At 41.9% G+C, this 22,476-nt stretch overlaps 2 protein-coding genes across 3 annotated transcripts in view; one reads left to right on the top strand and one right to left on the bottom strand.

Annotated features, from left to right (window-relative positions):
* The window catches only part of UBA3 (ubiquitin like modifier activating enzyme 3), a 29,201-nt gene extending 27,458 nt beyond the window's left edge, over nucleotides 1-1,743 (bottom strand). For both annotated transcript variants that reach the window (XM_028110340.2, XM_028110341.2), the window contains exon 1: nucleotides 949-1,743. The gene's annotated coding sequence lies outside the window, so the exon portion shown is untranslated. The remainder of the gene's footprint in view (nucleotides 1-948) is intronic.
* Nucleotides 910-20,930, top strand: ARL6IP5 (ARF like GTPase 6 interacting protein 5). The gene is made up of 3 exons (XM_028110342.2): nucleotides 910-1,244; nucleotides 16,644-16,861; nucleotides 19,324-20,930. The coding sequence occupies exons 1-3, from the start codon at nucleotides 1,069-1,071 to the stop codon at nucleotides 19,494-19,496; spliced, it is 567 nt and encodes a 188-aa protein (XP_027966143.1). The 5' UTR covers nucleotides 910-1,068; the 3' UTR covers nucleotides 19,497-20,930.
* The last annotated feature ends 1,546 nt before the right edge of the window (nucleotides 20,931-22,476 follow it).

Genomic DNA, 22,476 nt, shown 5'->3' with positions numbered 1-22,476 from the left:
TTTTTTAATCCCCCAGAGTGCTTTCACAGAGCCTTGAAAGGACTCAAAATATCTGTTGGCATCATACTGAAATCTACCTTTTTGTCCCCTATCAAGCCTACTCAGAGACAACCACAACAATAAAATTGCCACAAGATAGAGAAAAGTCAGTGAATGTTCATTATAAACCACAGAAAACAAATCAGGTTAGCGCACTATTATTAATACCATACAGATGAATCGTGGCCTGTGCTATTATTAGTAACAATAGCAGTAATATCTAACTCTAAGCAATTACTCTACACTATTTGGTCACTGCAGACCATTGTTTGCTTTCTAAGGTGAACAACATCCCATCTCAAGGCTGATGTGACTAGAGTGCCCACTGCATCAGAATAGCACAGTAGTTCAATAATTTTGTCTGGAGAAGACAGAGATGGAGAACAAAAAAAAAAAAAAAAGAGAAGTGAAATAACAAGCCAGCCCTTCCATTCTACACTTCCTTCTTTCCCATTTTGCGAACCTGATTTCACTCATAGTGACTCATGGTGAAACAGAAAACATGAGAATTGCATTCAGATGTGCAGAGGTTAGTAACTACTCAGTTTTCAAAACCAGCTCATCTTCCAGTAACACTATAGTTGCCTTCCATTCCATTTCACTTAGATTAGCATCTGAACAGCTGCAAAAAATTTCCCTAAAATCCAGAACACATTCTTATGTTGAACACTCAAAAGGGGGTATTTTAAAGGAGGCTGTGTGTATTCGGACTGTCAGGGAAGGCAATGCCATCTCGCTTCACACTGGGGATTTGCGCTCGTTTCTTTCTATTTCATCTCTATTTTGCACTCTTCCCCTTGCTCTGTCGCGAGGCCCCACTTTTTCTGTAACCAACCTCTTAGAGCCAATCAAGAAGTAAAGAAGAGAAAAACGCCCGCCCGCTCCCAATCCCTTCGCTCCGCTGCTCACCAACCGCAGAGCCGGCTGAGCCTGAGCCGCTGTCATCTCTAACCCAGCTTAGCTGATCGGTTGCCTCCGCCGCCGCCGCCAGATTCCAGAGGAGAAGAAAAAGAAGCTGAGAGACTAGACATGGACGTGAATTTCGCCCCGCTCCGCGCCTGGGACGATTTCTTCCCTGGCTCTGACCGCTTCGCCAGGCCGGACTTCAGGGACATTTCCAAATGGAACAACCGCGTGGTGAGCAACCTGCTCTATTATCAGACCAACTACCTGGTGGTGGCTGCCATGATGATTTCCGTTGTGGGGTAAGTGGGGTCCCCCTCCGGGGCACTGATCGAGGGCAGCACCGTGGGGCTCCGGGTGTACATACAGGATCCCGGGATATGGAAACGCCCTCCACGCCCAGCCTTCGCCCCGGCAAGTGCAAGCGGTCAAGCCGGTGGAAACTTGTCAGGGCGAGGCCGCAGCAATCTTGGGGTCCCCTTTTCCTTCCCGTGCCTCGGGCGGAGACGTGAGGGGATTTCCAGGGGTGAGGAAATTTTGCCAGCTTCGGACAAGAAAAACTGACTTTTATTTTTCCTCTGTGCCCTGATTAGGCTCTTGTTGTAGGTATTTGCAGCGCCCCAGTCTTTTATAAAAATAAGAAAGAGGAAAGTGGTGTAACCCTATCCCGGGGCTGGCGGGAAGGGGCGCCGCCCTGGGAGACCTGGGCGACTGGCTATGGATCCGAACTCTGCATTCTGGGGGTTTTAGTATAAAAAGGGCACCCAAGAAGCAACGCGCTTTGTCGGTTTCTCCACCTAGTGCCCGCCGCACTGTAGGAGGAAGATGAGTTTGGGAACAAGAGGGTGGGTGTTTCCTGGTGTGTCATCTCCCGGTGTGGGGTGAAGGCTGCCCTGACTCTAGGAAACAGGTTCTCTTGCGTTTTCATCCAGGAGTCGTCCGGCGTGGCTACTTTCTCTCCTTCACTTCCTAGCCGGTGGTCTCATCGTATTAAAGGCCTTCTCAATAACAGATCTTAAAATAAAAAGTGTTCTGTGTTACATAGGATTCCACCCGCTTCCGGCACACACACACTTGATTTACCACATTTTCTTGTAGTTTACCCTTTAAGAGATGCTTCTCTCACTTGTGCAGGATGGTGATATTCTAGATCTTGCTGATTCTATGCATCTTTAAGGAAAAAGCCAACCTCAGATTTTATAAAGGAACTTGCTTGCCATTTACAGAGGGAAAGTACAAGCTGGCCTGAGAGAAAGAGGAGAAATCCAAACTTGGAGGGTGTGGGAAAGGCTAAATAGGGTGGTTACTTAGGGTGGTTTGCTGATCTTTGGCTTATTTATTATTGAGTCACTTCTCTGTGCCAAGCTCAAAACAACACCAAGATCAATCAGACATGACTTCTAGCCCAAGGGCATGTGACAATTGTTGAGAAGCTATAGGCCCAGGAACACAGCCCAGAGGAGAGAGTTCACAATTTCCAGATGTGGTTCAGAGTCGTTGCCCCCATGCAGAAGAGAACGCTCATTTGTGGGATTCAGTAGACACTTGCACAGATCCTCATTCTGTGTTGCTTAAGGAATCACAAACTCTGAGAATGACTTGGTGTGTGGAGGGCACAAGCTCTGAGCCGACTCTGAATTAGAGTGGCAGCCAAGTTAAAATTAGTTAGGGTAGAACAGGCCTAAGGCCTGGGGCAGCTGCCTCCTGAGCCTTCCCCTAACCTTATGCTTGAGGCTCATTTCCCAGAACACTAAAACATTTCTTTAAAACGTAATAAATAGTATATAGGATTGCATCTGTTGGTTTCCTTTTTTTCTTTTCTCCCTCTTAGTAAAGAAACAAGCCAGACGTACTATCTGGTTGATCTAGATATGAGGCTTTTTTTTTTTTTGTGGTAACCCTCAAAACTTAGATACCGGACAAGGTTTGACACAGACCAGTCAAATGTTCAGAGAAAACTATTGCTCTTCAAAAAGGGGTACTGCCCAGACCAGACACAGGCTTGGGCAGCCTTGCTGCTTTGATGGAATCCATTTTTCACTGTGAAGGTCAGGGTCCAGCCCCCTGACTAAATATAGCTCCCTCATTATGGTGACTTAGCCTACTCACTCAGGCAGTTTTGGAGTGTTGGCCCTTCCCATTTTCCTTTTCAAATAAGAAATGTTGGTTGGCAGTGAACTTTTTGATGGTAAAAGTAAAAAATAGCCATCTTTACTTTTTATTATTCTTCTTTTTAAAAATTTACAAAAGACACAGGCCAGCAGTAAATTATTTTGAAAATTGCATGTGTGTAAAATATGAGATTTCCTTCTCCTTCATACCCCAGTAAAAATTTGGTATATGACCTTTAACTGTTTTCTCTGCATCCACAAACACAAAGTCAGTGATTTTTCCACAAATGACTTTTTTTCTCTATAATCTAATAATAAGAAGAAAGGCAAACATTTATTGAGTATTGAGTGCTCTGTGTGCCAAGTATTTGCTAAGTAATTTACGTGCATTATCTCATTCAACCCAGTGAGATGAGATATTATTATGATTATTACTATGATTATTATTATTCCTGAGGCTCAGAGAGTGTAAATGACTTGCTCAAAGTCACAGACGCAGTCTTGTGCTCTAAACAGTGTGCCATCTTTTACAGTGTGCCATCTTTTTTTTTTTTAAGATTTTATTTATTTATTTGAGAGAAAGAGAGAGGACGAGCCAGTGCTGGTGGTGGGGGTGCTGGGCAGAGGGAGAGGGAGAACCAGGCTCCTGGCTGAGCAGGGAGCCTAATGCCAGGAGGGGCTCGATCCCAGGAGTCCAGGATCACAGCTGGAGCCGAAGGTAGATGTTTAACCGACCGAGCCACCTAGGTGCCCTAACGTGCCATAATGTGCCATCTTCTTATGAGTCATGAAGTTTAGTCTTTTAAAGCTGGAAGAAACCACATATCTTCAAGGTCAGAGAGCTTAGTTGACTCTGGAACATTTCTTATTCTAAAGAGAACTCTCCTTTCAGTGATGTCAGTAGATGGGTGGGTCAGAGCAGAGTTGGAGGCTGTCTTCTACAGCATCTGATAGTTTACGTATCTTGATAGAGTGTGTGTGAAAATGTGGCCTGGGTGTTTACTGGGGAAGGGACCATGTTCAAAGGGTGTTCTTCAGTGGTTCTGTCCCCTAGTATTGAGGAGGGGCCTGCAGGGCATTGTTGGAGGGCTCTAGCCTCAACTGTGAATTCTCCTGTGATGAAAACTGGCCTGAGTCAGGATGCAGAAAGCCTGCTCTTCCAGCTCGCAGGAAAGAAGAGGGAAGACCAAGTGGATATCATCTCGCTCCAAAAACAACAGAAAGGGCTGCCTTTCCCAAGATGGAGAGTAAGAGGGTTTAGGATAGAGGTAGATCTGTATCTGAGTGCCTGGCCAGGCAGGGCCTTCTAATCCATGGTTAGAAGTTTGGTCTTCATCCTAAAAGCCTGGTTTACCAGGCATGTGACTTCTACTCAATAGGTCTACTCTGCCTCTTAGATTAATTCTGAGTAAGTCTCTTAGCTAACAGTCCTTGTTGAAAATAGTCGTCATATCTTCTGGCTCTTCAAAGAGTATAAATTAGTGGTTAAGAGTTCAGGCACCAGAGCCACATTAAGTGAATTTTAAATCCCCACTGCCAGTCGTTAGCTGTGTAACCTTGGACTTCAGCCACGCCTGTGCCTCAGCCTCCTCATCTATAAATGAGACTAATTATAGAACCTGCCTCCTAGGGCTTCTGTGAGGATTATCCGAGTTACTACAGGCAAGGTTCTTAGACTAGTGTCCAGCTCTTAGTTTTTGCTCCACAAATGTTACTTCTTATTGTGGGTTTTTTTTTTTTTTTTTAATCATTGTTGGTGTGAGAAACATAGAGAGCATCTTTATCCCAACAGCTCCATCCACCCAAGCTCCAGTTGCCAACTTACCTACTCCTGCGTCTCCTTCAAGACTCAGCTTTGGTACCGTCTCTTTGAGGAAACATTTTCCCTTTGTCCCTCACTTCCTTGTGTTACTTGGGCCGCACACCTGTGCCTGTGTTTTTTCTGGTAGTCCCCTCACAGGCTTTTAAGTTGTCTGTTTACCTGTCTCCACTCTGGACTATAAATTCCTTGAGGTCAGAGACTGTGGGTTTTGTTTGTGATTGCTTTTGCTTTTTCTTGTCGTGGTTATCATTACTTTTATTTGCTGTATCCCTGAGGCCTGCTATTTGGCAGATGCTCAGTTGGTGAATGCCTAGTAAATAAATGAACAGAAGGCCTCAGTGTAATCACGGGGGCAACTTTTAACCTACCTAATGGAACAAATTATTTTGAAGCCCATAGCAGCACTAGTACATAGCAACAGTGTGCTCCTAAAGTGATTCTAACTGGGTCATTGCTGACCGCAGTTGCTACATATTGGTTAAGATTACTATAGCGTAAAAATTCAATTTAGAAAAGGTTATAATTCAAACTCTTCACTGATTCCTATTGCCCTTGTAGAATTTTGGTGAAATACTCTTCCTGCCAGCTTTCTCAACATCAGTACTATGGACCATTGGGATCATATAATTCTTTGTTGTAGAGGGCTGTCCTGTGTATTGTAGGATATTTAGCAACATCCCTGCTCTCTACCCTCTGAATGCCAGTAGCACCCAGGCCCTCAAAAAAACTGCCTTCAGACATTGCTAAATGTCCCCTGGGGGTCAAAATCACCCCTGGTTGAGAACCACAGCTCTGTTGCTAAGAAAATCATGATAATTTGGTGATCACTTTCACTAAATGCAAGTTAGTTTATAACAAGTTAGAAAAACAGTTCTTGGCAGTTACTTAGCAAAACAATTTGATTTTAGCTCCTGGCTTCTGACTTTTCAAACATTAAGAATGGAGCAGATTTGAAGCTTACATGGCTTTGATCATTATCCTTGATTTATTAAATTTGTTATGCTATCATTCTTTTATTAATCTGCCTGGAAGACTCTACTGATTCCACAAACTCACTTTCTATTTTTTGACAGCATTCTGGCTGTTGCTTTTTCTTCGTTTTTGCTTGAAAGTTCATGTGCTCTGGAGTTCCACTACCATAAAATTAGAATTACATGACTTAATTAATATAAAGTGCATTAAGGCCCAGCAAGTGATAATATTTAAACAGTAGCTGCTGTTATTATATTAAATCCTAGGTTCCAGGTATATTTGGAATTCTCACAGCTTGTGACTTCTCTTAGAAGTATTAGATGATGGATATACTTTCGTGGTTTTATCATAATTGTAACTTGTGTTTCTTATAAACACTTGTGTTGCTCCCCTTGAAGACTTCAGTTTCTTTTTGAGATTTAAGTTTCACTTCAGAAGAGATTGGGTGACTTAAAAGGAATAGCATGAACAAAAAGCTGGGAAGTGTGTGTTTTGCTGAAAGTGGCTTTGCATTTTTTAATTCAAGAAAGGAAAATGCCTAAGATTGAAGAAGATATGACTTCCATCCTTCACACAATACATCTTGGCACTAGATAGTCTTTTTTTTTTTTTTTTTTTTTTTAGTAATCTCTATTCCCAGCGTGGGGCTTAGACTCACAACCCCGAGATAAAGAGTCACATGCTCCACTGACTGAGCCAGCCAGGCGCCCCTCGATGTTCTTTTTATATCATAAACAGCAATAGAAGTCTCTGCCTCTATTTTCAAAGTGAAAGCAAAGGCAACACCTAATTGCCCTTGCAGTTTAAGTGCTCAGTATGTGATACATTCTGGTTGTGGACAGGAATTTCTGTGCTTAACAGAATGCCAAAAGATTTGAGCTGGAGGAATCTAAAGTACGGGCCGTGGAACAGCAGCATCTTTCACCCTGGGAGCTTGTTGGAAATGCAGAATTTCAGGCACCCTCCCAGACCTGCTGAATCAGTCAGCTTTCTGACAAGACTGTCAGATGATTCATAGACACATTAAAATTTAAGAAACACTGGTCTGGTCTGGTTCAGAAGAACCACTGAGAAAATTTAAATAAATGTACCCATATGCCCAGGTGTTAACTTCAGAAATACTAAATATATACTTCTTGGGTGGGTCCAGGATCTTAACTCCCCAGGTGATTCTGATATACACCCCCAGGTTGAAGTTGAGAAGTACTGATCCCATCAAACTCCCAGTTTCACAAAGGTGAGGGCTGGAGTTCGTGTGGCTAAATAGGACCAAAAACTGCTAATCATTAGTAGCCTCTTTTATTGTTATGAAGTAAAATACTTTTTCTGTTAAGTCATATTGCAGTATTCTGAAGCTCCTAATTAATCAAATTCAGATCCATCGCCAACTCTCACACATTTGTATTATTTGCTTTTCTTATTCTTACAAATTCCTCCCTGCCATCAGGAGTCTTATTTCCTGCCATGGCATCAGAAAGCACCAACCACACACAAAATTTCCAAACATATAAATGCCTCCAGGACATCTCCAGCTAAAAGGCTCATTTATTTTCAGATGTGTATGTTCAGGCCTCCCCTTTAAGACAGCACAGTGTAGCTGCTGAATGAGCCCATATATTCTTAAAGTACTTCTTCACCATGTGGCCTGTGGGGGTGTTTCCAGAGGGTGGAAATTCCAGGTGCCACTTTATGCTTCTAGTTGCTTGAAATGGCAATGCGTTTCTGGAAGGCTGGTACTTCTGTTTGAAAAGAGCGTTACTTTAATCTTTTTAAAATGAGTGTGGTCCCATAATATGTTTGAGGCCTATGGCTGCCAGTGTCTGGTATTGAAAAATAGCCAAATGGTTTGTACCTTTTAATGCTGCAAGGATGAAGAACCCAAGTTTCTAGTTGGTAAAGGAAGAAAAGGGTAAGAGAACCCTGGGACGCTCTGGATCGGAATGTATGAAAACATTTGCAGATGGAATTAATTGCAGTTCTTTTATGCCAAAACCTAGCAGAAAAGTTTTTGAGATTAGTCAGCTTCCACACCAATGCTACAATATTACTCTCCTCTTTTTTGCTTCTTTCGCTATACAAAAACTGTGAAGCATTTGCCAACTTCTCAGGCACCGTGCTAGGAGATACAGTGGAGAGTAAGACACTGTGATTCCGACTTGCATCATGTTTAGAGTCTAGAGGGGCAGCAAGATGAAACTACAGACATAATTAATTTTTATACAAGGATAGTAAGTGTACAGAAATATGCACTTATTGAATGAAATTTCAACTTACCTTCTTTCCCTTGTGCATTATTATCCCAAATTTCAAAACTCAGGTGTTGAAAATGGGGCAGGCATTGAGTATGTGGACGGGGGAAAGCATAATTACACGTTTCCTTCCCATCCTCCCCTGCAGCTCAGATGTCTTTTACTCAGTTGAATAAGTATTTACTGAGCACCTGCTGTGTGTCAGATACTGTGTAGGCACCGAGGATACAAGCAGGACCCTGCCTTCCCAGTCCTCCCAGAATTAATCCCTTCCTGCCCTCCCATCCCTTTTTATCTGCACTTGAGGCACGTGTAATGCAGGCATATGTCTTTCCTTCATGGGTTACGTGCTTCTTCTGAGTACAGAACTCTAAGAGATCTGTCAGTGCTCAATAAAATTTTAATCTCAAAATTCTTCATCTAATAAGGATTGCCTTTTTTTAAATCCTTGGACACCACTTATGCAACCTTGTTCTTGACTTTTCCCCAGACACTTTAAAAAAAAAAAATATTCCCTGCCACCATCAGCCTGGGATGGTAGTTTCTTTCTCCTTTTCCCATTAGGATTTATAATGATTCTGGATATGTGTACAAATGAGCATATTTTGGATTCCTGGCCCCTTTCTTAGAAGGCAAAAGCTCTCAATCTACTTAGTAGGGGCCGAGAGCTCTGCATAAGAAATCCAATTCTAAAAGATGAACTTGACCTTAATACCAAATTGTGCAGCACTGTTGGAAATTTCTTATTCTTTTCCTTTGGACAGATGAATTCTATCCCTTATCACTCAGCTTCAGAATACATACCCATAACATCCTCCTCTGTCTTGTTGCAATGGGCTTGCTCCTTGTTTCAGAGAACACTTTCATGCCTGTGATCTCAGACAAAAGCTGCAGGCTGCCTCTCCCTTCTGCAAGGATTTACCATAAACAGGAATTCCCAGCCTGCCCTTCCATGGAGCAATCACTAATGGAGACACCACGCAGAAGGCAGAAAGTCCATCTGAAGTGGAAAACCAAGGCTTTGGTTCCTGCTTCTATAATCTGCTTCCATACACCATCAGTGTGGTTTTTCCCTGTCTCAGAGAAACAGAAGGGAATGCAGAAATTGGGTGTTGGTGGGAGGTAAACAGACAGGAGCCTCCTTGTAAGAAGGAAGATTATGTGTCACCAGGCTCATTTGCCCATCCCCAGCCTTCTCAGCGCTGTAAGAATCTGCCATGGGAAAACAATTGAATTTACTCTACCAAAAGAATTCAGAAGGAACAGTTTGTAAACAAAAGATCTTTCCACCTCAGTTCCAAAAGACTATCTGTTGTGAGAGTGACCATAGGTTCCTAATTGTTGAAAGCAATGATGAGTATACTTGAGGGTCCATTATACCATTCTCTCTAACATCGTATATGGTAGAAATTTGCCCTAATATAAAGTTTAAAAAGGAACAGTTGCAAGCTAATCTGATCCTTCAGATAACACCGTTATTTGAAGCTCCATCACTGTGGGAAGTCTGAGATATATGGCTTCTAAACCAGGCCCAACTCACTGTTTATTAAGAATAAAATAAGCAATTAGCTTAATAAACACAAAAGAAAACATGGAAGTTCATAAGGTATGTCTTACTGTGAATACTTTAAACATGCCTACTGCTGCCAAGACAGTAGATCATTTGAGTGTTTAGTTTCATGGTGCCAAGTGCACAAGATGCAACAAATAGTGTCAACAAGGATACAATAAATACTGTGGGTCTTCCTAATTCAATTGGTTAAGAAAAATCTCAATGTTGGTTACTACGCCCTTTCTGTGACAAAAGAGGCAGGCTCCCATCCCACCTTAACTGCTCCAAAGTCTCCTTTACCTGGTGATTATTAGACCAAGGTGACCCTGATCATATTGACTCAAAGCTGATTTATACATTGACATCTATACTTTATAGTCAGAAATAGTACTTGCCAGGACAGAAGCCATGCTAGGAAACCAAAATAACCACAGAAGGCCATTGGGGTTATCCGAGGAACCAAAGAGCAAGAGGGGCCTATATAGACATGTCTGCAGGAGTATGAGTCTCCTACGCTCCCCACTCTCTCTCCTGACCCCCAGCACATACTAGCGGCAAGACTTACAAAGTTCCTCCTGCCAGCAAGCCAAAGGGCCCTTCTGACCACATCACAATCATTCCACCTCACATCTGCACAGGCGTACGCATGATATTTCCTACTTTTCTTTTTCCTCTGTTCCTTTCATCACAACTCTATGAAGGTACAAAGACAGGGACTATTTCTCCAGTAATGTCTAGTGTGCAGTGAGAATAATAGTGATTTGTCCAGGAGAAACCTCCTGTCGCTTCATTCATACCCATGGAAAGTTGCTGAGCTTCCTTTAAATAACATGAAAATATGCAAGATCCTTACCTACTTTTTTCTTTCTTTCTTTATTTTAAGATTTATTTATTTATTTATTTGAAAGAGAGAGAATGAGAGAGAGAGAGAGAGAGCACATGAGAGGGGGGAGGGTCAGAGGGAGAAGCAGACTCCCTGCTGAGCAGGGAGCCCAATGCGGGACTCGATCCCAGGACTCCAGGATCATGACCTGAGCCAAAGGCAGTTGCTTAACCAACTGAGCCACCCAGGCGCCTTTTTTTAAAATTTTTTTTTTAAAGATTTTATTTATTTATTTGAGAGAGAGAGAATGAGAGAGAGCACGAGAGGGAAGATGGTCAGAGGGAGAAGCAGACTCCCTGCTGAGCAGGGAGCCCTTTTCTTTCTTTCAACACACATATATTGAATACCTACTGTGTGCCAGGCAGGCCTTGTGCTAGGTGCCGGGGAGAAAATGTTACAGTCCCTGCCCTCATAGAGCTTAATCCAATGGGAGACAAACATGCATCCAATCCTCATTCAAGTAAATGTAACACCACCACTGTGATGAAGCCAGGAAGGAAGGCCATATGGTACAGGAGAAGGACTGATTAGGCTGGGTTTTGAAGGAAGTAGGAGTGAATCAGACAGAGAATGGCTTGTGCGCAGGTCTGTGGGGGCCAGAGAACTGGCAATTTCTAGAGGGAGATTGAAGCCCCAGAGGACGGGGTGTAGAATCAGGAGATGGCGTGGGAAAAGACCACAGGCAGGGCTGCTGCTAGCCCTCAGGCTCCCTCAGACTGATTATTGAAAGCACTCCTTACTCCTAGCAGATGCAGCCTAAGCCAAATTGGTTAGTGAGTCAAATCTGGCCTGGATTGTAGCCCCCCACTTACCACCCCAGCCAGGCCTCCTTGTGCCAGGTACAAATTACACAATGGTATGTGGTGGCCTGGCGGCACACATAGGTAGGGGCCAGACCCTGTGGGGCCTTGGAGCCTGTGTAACGAACTGTGTTTTTATTCTAAGAGCAAGGAGAAGCAAGGAAATGGATGGGTGGATTCATATTTGCAATGACCTCTCTGGCTGTTCAAGGACCACAGAAAAACATCACCAATTTAGAGAAATCCACTGTGAGTAAATTGTTTCCCTCCTTTCTTGGTGAGTCAGGCTTCCTCAGGAACCCAACTACAAAAATATCTTTTTTGAATTAGAAAACTGGAACTTGGGGCAAAGCGGCTTCTACTGCTCTGGAAGTATTTCACTGCCTTTTTGGCTCTTGTGGGCCTTGCAGTTGCCCGGAGTTACCAACGGTGCACTGAACTTGATCTGAGGATCTCTGTTTTGGTAAACTTTTATCGCCAACTCTACAGTTGAAGGGTTTGGAACATATTTACTAACCTGTCTGTTCCCTAGCTTGCTTATGTGTAGAATGAGATGTATTTTTTCAAGATCTGTCCTAGCTCTAAAATTCTGTGATCAGCCAAGTTTTTTGGTCCCCTCCCCCGCCACCCCACTTGAGGAACTTGTGCTGAAACTATAGGTCTAGCTAGCTGAATCATGTTGGCACATTCAGGACCCCGTGTCCACACCTGCTGGTAGCCACCTTGCTTCAGAGAGAAACCAGAATGCCAAGGGATTTCCCAGAATGATTCTTTGTTGCTGACCCCAATTGGAAGAATACCGAGAATGGGTGGGTGCGGAGGAAGGGGAACTGGAGTCCTGAAGCTGCTTAACAATACACAAAGGGCTATATTATGAATTGCTGTCACGGTTACATCAGCTGGCACCCTTTCCTCTCCCCTAGACCCCTTCGAATGTGTTTCTTCACTTCTCCGGGCCTCAGTTTATTCATCTGTGCAATGGGACTGAAGCTATTTATCTTTGAACACTCTGCTACAGGATTCTGTGATAGGGTTGTAAATCTTTTCACAACCGTCAATATTTCCAGTAGAATTTTTAAACATTACATTTATTTATTTATTTACTCAGTTACTTATGGAATAGGATGCATATGTATGTAGGTATATGTTTTTATCTCACATTAGAAAAACATTGAATGCTTTTGACTTGTTGAACTAGGTCCTATCAGAAAATTATATTCTCTCTCTCCCTCAGTTCCCTCTCCCCTCTCTGTCCTTCCCCCTTCCCTCTATCTTCCTGCCTCCCTTCCTCCCACCCTTTCTCATTTGGGGACTACCAGTAAATGAAACTCCACCCATCCGAGCCCAGTGGCAACTGTCCCCGTGAAAGCTGGGGTAGCATATTTATGGGAGTTTTTGCCTAAAGGTTCCTGGGCTTTATTGTGACTGGCATGACTAAGAGCCCAGCTGTTCACTCATCGCAGATGAGAACTGGCTCACAAGTTCCTGCACTCACTGGAAAATGAAATTAAACTCTAGAGGGTGGTGTATGTGTTTTATTTTCCTCCAAGTGCAAGTAGGTGCCAAGGCATTGGAGTGGTACAAATTTTACTCTTTGTTAGAATGGAATGGCACTTAAGAATAAGGAAGAAAACCATTTCTGCTCCGAGTAACTTTGTTCATTTTTTCCAGCTTGGAAACTTGGTTACTTTCTAATTATAGATTGTGGCTGGGCATGTTGTAAGCTAAAACCAGTTCTATAGGGCTCTGTGCTCCGTTCTTTTCCCTTGAACATGAGCAACAGGAACAGGTGAAAAGCAAATTTGGAATTGCTTAAGTCAGGCCTGGATTTTTTGTTGTTCTTTGTCCTGGGCTTTATTTAGACATTCAACATAGATGAATGTCCAGAGGAAAAACTTTTAGAAGTAACGTTCATGGCCACCAAGTACTTTGCTTGTCCAGAGGAAAATAGACAAAGCTTGCCATACTTCTGTTATATGTTTCACCTCACGAATTATTTTAATAGGCATTCTAGAAAGAACTGAGTAGGATACTTTGCTAGTTTGCTGCTAACCAACCATCTTTTATTTGCAGTTTATGCAAAGCAGTTTTCTTAAACTTGAACTCTCCACTCTAGTTTTTTGCGTTAATGCTGATCTTTGCTTTTCTTTACAGCTCAAAAATATTTGGGTGAAACTAATAAACAAATGGGAATAAACTACCCACAATGCTACTACTCAGTATAATTGCTCCAGTCTTTCAGTATAACTTCTTTCAGAATCTTTTGAGTGCTAGGAATGAGATTTATTAATCGGTGACAATTTCTGGGCCCCTCCACTCAGTTTCCTTACCACCTGCTAAAAAAGATTTTGTTTTTGCCCTGTCCAGTTCTTTCCTTCCCCAAGCCTATAATTGTCTTTCCCAGATCTGGGCAGAAGGTACAGCATAACCCAGATAAAATTTTAAAACAGAAAAAGTACAGAGTAACTCTGTGGATCCAGATGATAAAGAACTGGTGAAGTACAGACACAACAGTTCAGTTGCTGGATGCTGGGAAAGTGTGGGGGAGTAGGGTGGTGCATCTGCCATAAGAGGATCTGGAGAATCAGCAGGGAACCAGAGTTTGGGTGGGAGAAGGAGCAGCTTCGCTGTGGCATCTGAATTGCAATTGCATTAATGTTGTTGGAGAGACAATGGAAGTAAAGATGGGCGGTTGTAGCCGGCCTGTACCAAGCCTGGGTCTTAGGCTAGGGAGCAGTTGCTTTTATATTTTTATATTTGCCTTTCTTATATGTTCATTTTATTTCTGATTACAAAATAATGTACTAATTATAAAAATTATATAAATCCACCAAACAGAATGTATTATGATTACTTTTACCCACTCGATACATTATTAATATCTTTCCATATTATTGAGTATTTAAAAATAGCTGCATATACCACCTCTATTAAATTGGTGGCCATGTACGTTACCTCTAAAAGTTTTTCATCATAAATACCACTCATGTGACGATTGTTACAACTCAGTCTTTGCATTTTTATTTGTTTCCTTCGACTCTATTCTGAGGGGGACATTTATTGCCTGGAAGGGGATGAATATTTGCAAGAGTTTTGAGTGAAATAAGCAACTTACTACTATAGGGTTTAGTTCTAAATTATGTCCTACTACACTACTGTTACCACTGTTTAATTCCATGCATCTTAGTAGAAATTTTTAACTTTTCCAAAGCAGTTTCACATTGATTATATCCCTGATTTCGCCCATTAAGGTATGCGATACTTCTACTCTTATTTGAAACTATTTCAGTTAGCTTTTGTGTTTCAGAAGGCAGAATCAGAGCTAAAATGTAAAGGGCTTTTAAAAAAAAAAAAAAAATCTTAGTTATCCTGAATAGGAACCCTACTATAAGGGTGAATCCTTCATCTGTTCTATTTCAGAGAAAGTGAGCTCTTGGCATCACCTCCCATTCCCATTTCCCCCCGTCCCTCATTTCCAGATCAGTCACGTTGATATTCAGAGTGTGATGAAAACACCCTGACCCTCATTGTCTTTCCCAAGTAAAATGCTCTTTAAGCCTGTTGGGAGGGTAAAAAGTTAGTAATTCAATTGTACTAGCTGACCACAAATGTCATATTAAGGGCTCTGTAGACACAGTGGGTTGGGGTGGATTGGGGCCACAACACCCAATCCTTCTTACTTATGAAATACTGGGTCTAGTTTTCCTCTTTCTTATCAACAGTAGTGTAACCTTTGGGTCATGTAACAATGAAGCCGGAGACTCTGTGCTTGGAAATCTCAGTTGATAGCTCATCTAATGACACTCTCGGCCCTTTTAAAGAATTACAGTGGACTCTCTGTGCCAGGAGTCATAGACTCCGATGCCTCCATGGGCCAGGCAGGTTATGTAAGAGAACAGTGCAGGGCAGCTGTTAGACAAGCAGTGATGAATGGCGGCTCAGTGAGGGCCATGCAGTAGATGGTGGTGGGGACGGGGGGCTAACTGGAGAGCATTTATTCTATCTGAAAGAGAAGATGCTCCAGCCAGTCGTTGACATGTGGAAAAGTGGGCCTACTGTTGTTAGAGTTTCTTGTTTACAGGAGACGCTAGAAATCCCAAGTTGTATGGATTTTTTCAACACATTGGTATTCAAATAAATGTTTTTTTAAACATTTTACCATCCAAGCACAAATGTGACGATAGACTGGGTTTGGCCTCCATATATCTGTTATAGCAGCTTCTATGAGGATTTAGATAAACCTGAAGAGCTCAGAAAATATGTGAGCGCTGTCTCAGGTGTGCACTAGAGCCCAGGATTTAATGAAAGCAAAACAGCCCCTCCGAAAGAGGCAGTTTCTTTTAAACTTTAAAAGTCTCTTAGCTCTTTGCTGCATTTGCTGTGAGAATGAAGACTGTTCTCAGCAATCGGACTGTTGATGTTCCAGCAAATGTCAACATCACTCTGCAGGGACACACAGTGATCGTGAAAGGACATCAGTCTCATCAGTGTAGACAGTCTTCTCGGAAGGAGAAAGAAGAGGCTCAGGGTTGACAAACGTGGGGGAAGAGAAAGGGACAGGCTCCTGTTCGCACTACCTATGGTCACATACAGAACATGATCAAGGGCATTACACTGGGCTTCCATTACAGACGGAGGTCTGCCTATGCTCACTTCCCCAGCCATGTCGTTATCCGGAAGAATGGTTCTCTTGTTGAAATCCAAAATTTCTTGGGTGAAAAATACATCCGCAGGGTTCGGATGAGGCTTTGCTTGTTCAGTTATCTCAAGCCCAGGAGAATGAGTTAGTTCTTGAAGGGAACGACATTGAACATGTATCAAATTCAGCTGCTCTGGTTCAGCAAACCACAACAGTTGAAAACAAAGACATCAAAAAAAAGTTTGGATGGTACCCGTGTTTCTGAAAAAGGAACCGTTTGGCAAGGTGATGAATAAGATCGAAATTGTCCAGCTATAGAAACAGCAAGATGCCAGATGATTCTTCAGACATATTTGTAATATAAACATATGTATGGACTTTGGGGGGAAAATGTCTTTGAAAACCGTGGGCCTCCACTAAGATGGACTGACCAGTTTGCTGGCCAGTGTCAATCTTGGCCCCACCATTTTCTCACCTCCATGCCTCAGTTTCTTCATTTGAGAAATGAATAATTAGTATCTACCTCATTGCATTATGAGGATTAAATGAGACAATTTCGATAAAATGCTAAGTACTCAACGTGTGACTTGACCGACTCCTCCTCACCTTCCTCATCTTCACACTCGGCTGCTACCAGTGTTGACCTAGCCTCCCTCTCTTCTTCATATTCCAGGTTCCTGAGCCCCTTCAACATGATCCTTGGAGGCATTGTAGTGGTGCTTGTGTTCACAGGGTTCGTGTGGGCAGCCCACAACAAAGACATCCTCCGCCGGATGAAGAAGCAGTATCCCACGACATTTGTTATGGTGGTCATGTTGGCTAGCTACTTCCTCATATCCATGTTCGGGGGAGTCATGGTCTTTGTGTTTGGCATCACTTTTCCTTTGTTGCGTAAGTGAACCTCAGTCTTCTTTTCTTATGCCATAAAAAAAAAAAAAATCTACGTAGGAGCGATTGTTCATTGGAAATTTCCTAACCTGTTCTTTATGTGTGTCAACATGTCTGCAAAATCAAAAGAATTTTCTACCACAGCAGATCAAGGCCTGATGGTTTCCTAATTCCACAGATATATATTGAGTGGAATATATATATTATATAGAAGAGTGTCTGTTCTGTACCAGACACTCTTCTGGGGATACAACAATGCACAAAAGAAATACAAATCCCAAGTCCCATGGCAAGAAATTTGCACAGCCTACAATGGCCTCCAGATTTGTTGAATATTCGAATCTGTTCTCAATCTTTAAGTGCCATTCATACTGTCATGACACAGAATAAATGTATTTCATTTGAAAGTAAACTGTTTACTCTCTGCTTACTCAGTAGATCACGTTTAGTATCAAAGTGCCCTAAGTGTATAAGAATAATTGGCCCAGGGTGCCTGGGTGGCTCAGTTGGTTAAGCGACTGCCTTTGGCTCAGGTCATGATCGCGGAGTCCTGGGATTGAGTCCCACATCAGGCTCCCGGCTCAGCTGGGAGCCTGCTTCTCCCTCTGACCTTCTCCCCCCTCATGCTGTTTCTCTCTCTCTCTCTCTCAAATAAATAAATAAAATCTTAAAAAAAAAAAAGAAGAATAATTGGCCCAGAATACAGTTACCAAGTATTCCGATTTTGGTGGAGAGAACTAGTTATTTTCTAAATTTTACATGCATTGTTTACTGAGATCCCAAACACTTGAAACCTGAAATAGAGAACAGATATAATTTCAGTCTCATCAGCAGAAATCTAATTAAAATTATATTATATTAAGTGACAGGAAGATCCCTTTAACTTTCAGTAGCATTTCACATGTGCATTTATTTCATTAAATAAAATCAGTTGCTTGTTTGGGGTTATATTAGATTAAGCCCAGAATATTTATGGATGAATCCCACACCTTATTGGACAAAATATGTGTTTTTGTTTTTAAATATTTAAGTAAACTCTATACCCAATGTGGGGCTCAAACTCCTGACCCCGAGATCAAGAGTCGCATGCTCTTCCAACTGAGCCAGCCAGGCGCCCCTTATTGGACAAAATATTTGAATCAGCAAATTCAGACTTTTTGAAATATTCCTGAAGTTTTCCTTATGTGCTAGAGGCTTAGTATTTCAAAGAGTCTGCTTTGACACACAGCTTGTTAACTTCAGTACCTTTCCACATCAGAGCCTGAGACAGACCGGTGTAATGACATAGATCATAGGTAGAAAGTCAAGGGTCCAGATTTCTATTCCTAGACCTGCTGAAAACCAGCCATGTGATCTGGACCAGGTATCCTATATGGATTGCAGTTCGCTCATCTATAAAATAAGGAAATTAGACAGGATTCGTGACTCCTAGACCTTGATGATTGTCAAAATCATGCAGGACACTTTTAAAAAATATGGATTGCCCAGCCAGATCCCTTAGAGATCTTGATTCTGTGAGTTGAGAGTGGTCCTCCCAAAATCTGTGTTTTTAGAAAGCTCCTCAAGTGTTTCCAAAGGCCAGTCTAGATTGGGAGTCTCCAGATATAATGCACATCAGTGTTTCTCAAAATGAGGGTCCAAGATCACATATATGAGAATCATCCAGAGTGAATATTGGCTTTTTACATTGTGGGGCTTTACCTCAGTCTTACTGGTCTGAATTTTGGGTGGTGGAGACCTGGAATTTGCCTCTTTTTAACAGGCTCTCTAGGTGATTTATATGTGCACAGGAGTTTGAAAATCAGTGCTGTGCCTGTTTAAAATACAGATTCTCAGGCCCATCCCTTTATGGTTCTGGTTCAGGAGGTCCAGGAGAGGGGCCAGGGAATGTTTCTTAGTAAACAGACATGACTAATTATAAGTGATGAAGCAAATTTGGGGAACCTTGAGGTACCTGAGATCTATAAAACCGTTAGTTCTTATCTGTACATCTATATCCAGCACTTTGGAAAACTGCCCCTCGGGAGGTACATCCTAGGTGGACTTCATTTGCATGCTTCCTGCAGGAAGATAATCTGTGAACTGAGCATGAGTTCCTTTCTGGAAAACTTTGTGTAAGTCAGTTTTTATGTAAATTGGAATCCTGTTGGTTCACTAAAGTTCAAGGCATTTAAGTAGCAGCAGAAAGTTAACAAATCAACGGGAGGGAGTGTGGTTGCCAGATTAGGGTCCTTCCTGCTGAATACGTTTTCCTTCACACACAAAGAAAACTTAATATGTGACTTTAGGAAGAAGAGCTTTAGACCAAGTCCAAGGATCCCTTTGAGGACTTGGATCAGTTAGAGAACCGGACTTGTCTTCAGTTGACTGAGGCGGTTTCCCCAAAGTGTGAAGACAGGGAGCTTAAGGTTGAGGCAGACAAAGGACAGTTGCTTCCGTGCTAACCAGGTTTCACTTCCCCACAGTGATGTTCATCCACGCGTCATTGAGACTCCGGAACCTCAAGAACAAACTGGAGAATAAAATGGAGGGAATAGGCTTGAAGAGGACACCGATGGGCATTGTCCTAGATGCCCTAGAACAGCAGGAAGAAAACGTCTCCAAAATCGCCGACTATATCAGCAAAGTGAAGGAGTAAATACAGCTGACCTGCTGATAGGGCTGTGGCGGACATGAAGTTGCAGTTTGCCCTTATCCAGACCTACTTCCCGTTTGTGTTCTCGAACTAGGAGGCGCTGTACCATCCACCTATCTGGGGCAGCATGCATGTATAGGCCCAACTGTTAACATCTCCGATGTTCCAGAGAGAAGCCCTCAGAACCTGCAAGAAAATTGCCCTCCTATTATGCCTGAAGTTTCCAGTGTGTTTATGCAAACTGATAGGAAATGGATCACACTTATTTCTGTAGAGAAATAAAAGAAAAAGAATTTTGCATTGTACAGCAACAGTACTGTTAGCTTGTGGGGAAAAAACGAATTGTAAAGTATCAAGGCAATATAAGTAAATGGAAAAAAAAAAAAACCCAACTGTTAAAGTAGATGTCACACGTTAGCCTGTTTTGATCCTGTTCCCACCCCCCCGCCCCAGCGTCCTCCTCCAAAAATATTCCCTGGGACTATAATATGTGAGTCTAAACTAGTTTAGCTTTTAATTACTTTTCTTTTAAAATCAAAGATGATCTGTATCACTTTGTCGCCTGTTTGACATGCAGTGGAAACTGGATAAACCAGTTGTTTTTATTTTGTTTACACATATAAAGAGAGCTGTTTAGGAGAATATTTTGTCAAATTTTTCTAAATTTTTGAAATGCTAGTAATGCCTTTTCACTAGCAGGTATTTTGTTGCAACCTAAATGTCACCTTCTTTAAGGTTATAGCTACATAACCTATATTATTCTTGATAGTCTTGTCAAAAAAAGCAACAATTTGTTGTTTTGACAAAAAGGTGTCCAAGATAATGTTTCCTACATTTTTTTCACTGTCTAGTTTTTAACTGGAACGTTTGGAAAGAAGGAAATCAATGTACATTGTTTTGATTTCTTAGGGGCACAAAGAGAACAATAATGGTTGGTCTTTTGAAATCTGAAAGGCATCTGTAGATGACCAAGCAAAAAGACTTATGAAAATGGGAGTCATCAGTGGCTTCTGCACTTCATAAAAATTTTAGATAGCAATGGTTACAACCGTATGTTTTTACAGATAAGGCATTAGAATCAAGATAGCATGAGTGTGTATATCCTGTTACTTTCTTCCTTTTATTTCTCCCGTATTTAGAAATAGATGATACAAAATGTTTTGCTTGCCGATTGAGTGATTTCATAGATGAAGAGAAAACGTTTGGGTTTCCCTAACACTGAATTATGAAGACAACTGGAGCAGTACTTCCTGAAGAGACTCTACGTCCTAAAATAAGAAGCAACAGCATATGTTCCTCCTGCTTTGTCTTGCATTTTAATTTCTCAGCCAACCTGCAGCCTTCCTTTCTAGTACAGCAACAGCACTGTGACTTCATAGACATGGTGTAGAGTTTGTACCGTTACCCAAATATGGAGAATAAAATTTATCAAAGATTTTTATTGGTGAGACTTTGTTTAATGCACACCTGTTGTGAAATATCTGGGATACTTGGTGCCAGCCCTCTAAACGATGAGGACGTGCTGTACGGCAAAAACCACTCAGATCGTGTCTCAGATCAGTAGTCTCTCCCCGCCCCCCAGCCCCCCATCCGTGCTTTTGCTTTCCATGGTTTCAGTGACCAGCAGTCAGCCTCTGTCCAGAAGCAGATGATTGTCCTTCTGACACATCCTCAGGAGATCAACGGTAGATAAATACTACGTCACAATGCCTACTCCATTCCTCTCACTTCATCTCCACAGGAGACATTTTCTCATCTCAAATCATCACAGAAGAAGGGTGAGTACGTTCAGTAAGATAATTTTGAGAGACTGCATTCACATAACTTTTATTGCAGCATATTATTATTATTATTGTTCTAGTTTATTATTAGTTTTTGTTGTTAATCTCTGTGCCTGATTTATAAATTAAACTTTGTTGTAGGTGTGTACAGGAAAAAAACAGTGTATATATAGGGGGTTCAGTACTATCTGTGGTTTCAGGCATCCACTGGGGTTCTTGGAACATATCCCCACTGGATAAGGGGTGGGGGGGAGACTATGGTACTGTTTAATAATACTTTAATACTTTATTAATTTCCAGCCAGAATAAAATTGAATCCCAACGGGCTCCTTTTTAAAACCTGACATATTTGAGCCCTTTCCATTTTCTACACAAATTCTGTAGACGGAGTGCTATCTATTTGGAAAAAGTGACAACTTAAATAAAAAATATACTCATTATAATTACTAATGGTTGGTGGTCAATTCTGGAAGGAAAATAATATAAAAATGTAGCATGTAAGAGCTGTAAATTATTGCATTTTAAAAAACAAGTTAAAGGGCGCCTGGCTGGCTTGGTCAGTAGAGTGTGTGACTCCTCCTTGATCACAGGGTTGTGAGTTCACTCTGTGTTCTCCATGTCCTATGCCTCCTTGCTCTGCTCCTCATAGATATGTTCTGCTTCCGAAGTACGACATGCCAGGGGAATGTCCAAGAGAGCAAACTAAACAAGGTTGGAAACTGAAAATCCCACCTGCTTCTCCAGAGAAGAGCTAACGAACAGTTCCTCCATTTCAGAGCATCGGCATTGAGCATGGTGCTCAATTCACCCCTCACATTTCCACAGAGTGAAACACGACCAGTGCCATGAATTACAGCAGGAGATGGAGGAAGAAATATTTAACACTTCTATAGTATTTATTGTTATTTACCAGAAGAAAGCAAGAGTAAAACAAATGTTTATGGGGAAAAATTTTTTTCGTTTTTTAAACTGCTGTTGCTGGAAGCACGACTAAATTTTACCTAAGTCACTCAAATGGATTGGAAGTAGAAAATGTTGTCCCAGGATAGTAATTTTTTATCTCCTTCCCCCTTCCTTTTCAGCCCCTTATTTTGCCTCTGCCTTTACAAAATCCTCCTATCAGATGCCAGCCTTGTTCCCAGTTCCACCACCTGGCTCCAGAAGTATGCTGCTGAGACGGTCACCAAGCTCTGACCCGAATC

This window comes from Eumetopias jubatus, unplaced genomic scaffold (assembly GCF_037043125.1).
Source record: "Eumetopias jubatus isolate StellerSeaLion01/CBP00866 unplaced genomic scaffold, mEumJub1_p1.0 scaffold_1, whole genome shotgun sequence".
NCBI classification, from domain to species: Eukaryota; Metazoa; Chordata; class Mammalia; order Carnivora; family Otariidae; genus Eumetopias; species Eumetopias jubatus.
Note: the sequence above shows the minus strand (reverse complement) of the source record. Positions and strands in the feature narration are given on the sequence as shown.

Excerpts from the sequence above, each read along its gene's own strand:
- ARL6IP5 (XM_028110342.2), top strand. The coding sequence starts at position 1,069 with ATGGACGTGAATTTCGCCCCGCTCCGCGCCTGGGACGATTTCTTCCCT. Across the intron at positions 1,245-16,643 it reads ATGATGATTTCCGTTGTGGG|GTTCCTGAGCCCCTTCAACA; the intron begins GTAAGTGGGGTC and ends TTCATATTCCAG. Across the intron at positions 16,862-19,323 it reads CATCACTTTTCCTTTGTTGC|TGATGTTCATCCACGCGTCA; the intron begins GTAAGTGAACCT and ends ACTTCCCCACAG.